At 41.8% G+C, this 6,000-nt stretch overlaps 1 protein-coding gene across 5 annotated transcripts in view; it reads left to right on the top strand.

Moving 5' to 3' along the window:
• Positions 1 to 241: 241 nt before the first annotated feature.
• Positions 242 to 6,000, top strand: part of KLF12 (Kruppel like factor 12) — a 491,848-nt gene continuing 486,089 nt past the window's right edge. For 2 of the 5 annotated variants that reach the window (XM_038765824.1, XM_038765808.1), the window contains exon 1: positions 298 to 364. Coding sequence is in view for 1 of the 5 variants with exons in the window: in XM_038765801.1 (XP_038621729.1) it covers positions 254 to 364 (111 nt within the window). In the remaining 4 variants the exon portion in view is untranslated. Of the gene's footprint in view, positions 365 to 495; positions 630 to 6,000 lie in introns of those variants that run through there. The other 3 variants (XM_038765831.1, XM_038765816.1, XM_038765801.1) reach the window with 2 other exon arrangements.

The following is a 6,000-nucleotide window of genomic DNA, read 5'->3' as shown; positions in this document are numbered from 1 at the left end:
AGATAGGGGAGAGGAGAGGACAGGGGAGAGGAAAAGAAAGAGGAGAGGAGAGGAGAGAGCTCAGGGGAGGGGAGAAGATAGGGGAGAGGAGAGGACAGGGGAAAGGAAAGGAAAGAGGAGAGGAGAGAAGAGAGGACAGGTGAGAGGAGGGGACAGGGGAGAGGAGAAGAGGGGAGAGGACAGAGGAGAGGAGAGGAGAGGAGAAGCGCCCACCGGCTCGCGAACCCCCTCGCCCGGGCCCCAGTGTCATTTGATGCGGGCCCCCGCTCAGGCTCAGATTCCCCAGGCTAGCTTCTGTCCCTCTCTTGTTTCGGAAGCCTCCACCCACCGGCCCACCCTACATTTAGCTCATCATGTGATCCGGGTAAGTCATTTGCAAGTACCACAGTTCTCTCTGTTGCCCCCCTCCCCTCCCCGCCCCCCATTCATTTCCTGAGAACTGCATAGAGCAGCTGAGAGAGACCTCTGTGTGTGTGTGTGTGTGTGTGTGCGCGTGTGAAGGAGTCTGTGGGTCTCATGTGTGTGTGTGTCTGTGTGTGAAAAGGAGAGAGGGAGGGAGTGAAAGAAAGAGCGGTGGCTCTGTATAAGGGAAAGAAAGCAATTTCTCCTGCTCTGCAGCTTCTGTTCAGGTCTGTGCCTATTCCTTTTCCCAATAAATAAACCTTTTGCTTTTCCTTTTTCTTTTTTTGCCATCCGACATCAGTCCGAATTCTCATAACATGCTTTTAAAAATTATTATTATTATGATTCCCCCCCTCTCCCGTCATCTGCTCAAGTTAAATCATTTTGTTGGGGCTGGCTTCTTAAGCGGGTAAAGTGTTAGGAGACGGGGTGGGGAGAGGGCAAGGCATAGAGGGACGCGATGGCAAAGCAATTCTATCAGGCTTAATGATCTGGCCATGGATCGCGTGGGTGCGCTTTTCTTTTTTCTTTGGAAAGAAAAACTTAACAACTAATGTGCATTAATCAGATGCGTTTCAACTCCCAGCTTCCTGGTCGCTCCATTTGCCCGATAGTTGTCACGGATTAAAAGGAAAACGTCATGACTCGATTTCGGAGCTCGCTGAAATAGTTTTCCCTCATTATTTTTTGTTTATTTATTTGGTACGGGACCGTGCCACAGCAGGGTGAGTGGGGTGTGTTGAAGAGGTCGAGGGGTGGGAGGGAAGAGAAGGGGTTGAAGTGGAGATGACACCACTGGCATTATGAGCGGTCCAACTGCTACATTCATTATTGTCTCTGGTTGTAATGATGTGTAACTGTCACTTGCTATGGTGCAGAGTTCATGGAAGTGGCCCCGAAGCGGCCCAGGGCTCTTATTTTCCCTTAAGATGGACTAGCTTAGAGTTGTCAAGGCAGAACTTCGTGTTTCAACCCACTCGTGAAAATCCTCTCTAAGATAGCTGTGAAGTGTTGACCCCCGGTGACATTTGGGGATGAAGCTCCCCTGAAGGAAGAATCCATCCCACTTTGGTCAAGGGGAAGGCCCAGCGGAACTTTCCGCCAACTCTTACCTTGGTTTTGGGGAGGGGGCTGGGAAAACTCAACAGTTCGTTGGATAACTTGTTTTTGGTGAGCGCTGCCAAAAAGTCCTGATTCCTTTGTTACGTTTCTTTGTGGTCTCCCTACTCCCACCCGCTACTCGGAGCATGCCGTGCTGCAATACTTTCATAGTTAACAGCTATAATTCAGCCGATTAAAGCTGACCGTGTTGAAGTGGAAATATTAGTTTGGTGGAATGTGTAATCGGGTTAGACGCTCTGCATTGGTATTGTCAGTCATTTGAATTTTAACTGTTCAGAAGGTTAAAGAACCATTCCATATAGATAGCTTTAAAACAATTCTAGGGACTTACCAGGCTTCCTAATGCATCTGTGTGACATTTTTTTTTTCCTTTTTCCATCAGCCTTAACACTGTCTGCTTCATTGTAATGTCGAGAAAAGGAATGGCTCTATTTACATTTTGTGCATGTGCATCCAAAGGTTTCGGCAGACATCTGCCAATCAAATGAACGTCATCCAGAAAATCCACCTAGACTATTCCATCCCCTCTTCTGACTGGATGATAGAACTGTTTAGCGGAGGAAATGCTCTGATATGAAATTGTGGATCATGGCGAGCAGCGAGACATAGAAGCATCTGATGTGAGTAGGAGTGGTCACTTTGAAAGAGTGGGCGTAGCCCATGGAGTGAGAAATATTTCTTAGACTTGATATTTTATAACAAGTGACCAACACCTTCTTCACATACGGTTTACCATTTTTAGGCATTGAAATTAGAGTGAAGGCATTTCTTTTCAATGGCAAAATTCAGTTGAAGATGTACAGTGAGGATAGGATGTTGAAGGGTAAAAACATTGTTTTGGTTGCCTTCTTCCATTCTTTGTGCCGGCGAACTCCATAAGAAGCTCAATCTCTTTTCCTTTCGCTAAAAATATGCAACAGGTCTTGGAAGAATGATGAACATTAAGTTCTAAATGAATTGAAAATGGTCCGATTAGGGCATAAGAGTGAAGGGGTAAATTTGTGTTAATTACAGGAGGCTGCATACTGCATATGTTTGAATCGATATCTTTTTTTATTAATGTGTAGCTAGAGAAACAGCAATGCATTTTAATGTTTCACATTAGTACTAAAACAATCCCATTAAAAATAGTCATTTGGTATATACAGGAAAGACACTAATCAAAAGAGGAAATGTTTATATGAGTGTTATGTGTCCACTAAAAAGTAAACTAAGACAATTAAACATATTTGTTGTAAGATTTTGTTCATTTCCTTGACTAGGAAAGACCGTAATGACTGTTCCCTTAGTAAAAAAAAAAAAAGAAGATTTCATTTCAACAAATGAAATGTCATTTTGGGAGAAAACTGATATTGGTACAGCGTTAAAGACCTTGACCTTCTCAACTCTTGGTGAAGAGTTGTTTACTACAGCTGCAGTCTTTGTGCGTGCAAAGGGGAAGGACTGCAAACATAAGTATCAAGTATATTCACTTTGCTGAGGGAAAAACAATTACTTTCACCAAGCTTTAGGGAAATAATATTAATAGTTATCTGCTGGCTCTTTAAATTCACACTCCTCTGGGGATTGTTTCAGTCTTCCTGTGAAAGGCACATATACTTTTAACTGTCCTCAAAGTGAGGCCCGATCATAGCAGCAGATTGCCAGCACACTCATAAAAATAGTCTACTTTTTCTAAAAATGAGAAGTAAATGTTATCTAAGTCAATACAACAAAAGGGAAAATGCATTTAGGACCCTACTAGGGTATTTTAATTGAGACCAGTACTGGTCAGTCAATTAAGAGCACTCTGTAATCCAGTGAGCTCACACAACTAGATACCTGAACTTCTTTTTTTGTTTTTTTTTCTACTGAGTAAAAAACAGAGCTGATAGTTTCACACACGTTTAATAAGTAAAGCAAAAAAAAAAACCCATTAGAATGTTGAAGCTTTTTTAACGTACTCAAGACAGATTCTTAAGATTTGGTTTAATAGCTGGCTGAAGATGATCTGTTTAGTGAACATAAAAAAAAGTCAGCCAATGGGAGAACTCTTGTGTATTCCAGGCAAGTTTATGCTGTTGTTTCTTCAGCAGCAACGAAGAGTGTCTCTACAGTCTATTGAGATTTTCTTTCAATCACTTCTTGACAAATGATTTTAAAAATAGATTGGAATTTAGTACTTTGACCATTTTAGGTTTCTGGAGTAAGAGCTCTGTTCTCACGTGCTGCCAGTAGCTAATGTATGGGCTTGCTAGTTATGAGCTGCTGACTGGATCAAGAAAATTCTAAAATTCTGTGCTTATCCTTTCGTCTCCAATTACAAGGCATTTAAAAAGCATAAGCATTCCAAGGTGTTTATATGTGTCAACAGGTGAGCTCCGGGAGGCTGCAAATTCTGGGCAAAAGCAGTCAGATGACATGAAACAATCCCCACTAGTTGTGCATGCACTGGCACCAGTTGAAGCGGCATTGGGAAAAAAAAAATTCCATACATCAGCTCTGGCCCCAAGTTCATCTCTTGAGGTACTCTGTGGATGTGGATTGGAACATGCCCTCTCTGCCATTCTGTCATATTTTCATACCCAGAATTTTTAACTGGGCTGAGTCAATGCTTAATATTGGGAAGTATTATTATTCTTATAGTAGTAGTAGTATTTGTTTAGCACTTACTATGTGCCAAGCACTGTTCTAAGCACTGGAAAAGATACAAGTTAATCAGGCTGGATAGTCACTTTCCCCCCTGAGGCTCCCAGTTAAAGTAGGAGGAAGAACAGCTATTGAAGCCCCATCTTACAGATGAGGACACTGAGGCCCAGAGAAGTTAAGTAACTTGCCCAAGATCATACAGCAGAAGTGGCAGATCCAACATTAGAACCCAGATCCTCTGTCTCCCACTCCTGTGCGCTTTTCACTAGGCCATGCTGCTTCCATCTAGACTGTCTGTGTCACCACATTTTTGGATGGGGACTCACTGTTGAAATCACTCATTCAGTTCATTCAGTTGTATTTATTGGGCACTTACTGTGTTCAGAGCACTGTACTAAGTGTTTGGAAAGCACAGTTGAGCAATGAGAGACAATCCCTGCCCACACCGGGCTTACAGTCTAGAAGATAATGATGGTATTTGTTTAAGCACTTATACAAGCAAATTGGGTTGGGCAGAGTCCCTGTCCCATGTGGGGCTCACAATCTCAATCCCCATTTTATAATGAGGAAACTGAGGCACAGAAAAGTGAAGTGACCTGCCCAAATTCACACAACAGACAAGTGGCGGAGCTGGGTTTAAAACCCATAACTTTTTTATTTCCAGGGCTCTGCTCTATCCACTATGCCACGCTGAATGTTATCTTGCTATCCAAAATATATTCTTCCCTCTTAAAAGCTTCTATTCAATGCACAAGAAGTCATCCTCTTGTGTATATCCAAGATTTAAGAAAAATACAAACTCTGTCAATCAAATCATTCTGAACGCTCCATAACCACTGTCTTAAGTCACTGCAGGCATTCCTTCCCAAAAGGCAAAATATTGAGTAAACAGATGGGCCTCCTATGTGACTTGAAGGTCAATAAACTTAGGCTTTGTCTGACCACAGGAAGAACAAATTCTAGAATCAGAGAACTGTCTCTGAGTTGAGGCCACTAGTGTTCGTGGCTAGCCCCAAGAGTAGCCACACCCTGCTGATCTCAGACATCCAAGCCTGTGGCAAATGATAAATATTATATGATCAACCTACCACAAATGGTTACTTACAGTGTTCTTTTTCACTATTTAGAGACAAGCCACTGAAACAACTCTATTGTTATTAAAGTGGTGTACTTGAGTGGTCATACACTGTTGAAGCTTTGCCTTGTCTTGCTATAAATTATAGGGTGAGGCACACCAAAAAATTCCAGTGTAGCTAAGACTGCTAAAAGAAAAAAGAGTAACATTTTACTTTTGGCATTCCACCCACAATGTGAACTTTTCTCTAAGGGGTAAATATGTGGTTTTCCACTACCATTGTTGGGAATTGGGCACCCACCTTCAGATGTTACATAACCTTTTTCCCAAAAGTCACAGAGAAAAACAAGACCAGCTATCACCTTATTCCCTAAAGTATAAAAATTAATCAAACCAGTTCCATAACAAGTTAGGAGAAGCATTTCCTTACAAGAGAAAGATCCAAGTTTGCTCCTGAAAAGTGCCATGGCTCACTTTAAGCCTACACATAGACCAAGAACATCTTTTCTACCAACTGTCTAACAAGGTAATACATTACCAAAATTGAAGTGCCTAATAACTAAGAATCTCCACAAATTGAGAATTGACATTCTGTTGTGAACAAAATTAGCCACTGACAAACTGATTAATGTACTTACTCTCTAACTAGGTATAATTAGAGTTAGGACTAGCTTGGATAAGATCAGCTTTACATTTATAGCTAGGGATAAGAATCAGAGATTATTTTGGATAAATGACTTTTTCATTTGAAGGTAGGGTGTGTCATCTTTGAC

The sequence above is a fragment of the Tachyglossus aculeatus genome, chromosome 2 (genome assembly GCF_015852505.1).
Source record: "Tachyglossus aculeatus isolate mTacAcu1 chromosome 2, mTacAcu1.pri, whole genome shotgun sequence".
NCBI classification, from domain to species: Eukaryota; Metazoa; Chordata; class Mammalia; order Monotremata; family Tachyglossidae; genus Tachyglossus; species Tachyglossus aculeatus.
The sequence above is the reverse complement of the archived record's forward strand: the minus strand, read 5'-3'. Positions and strand labels throughout refer to the sequence as shown.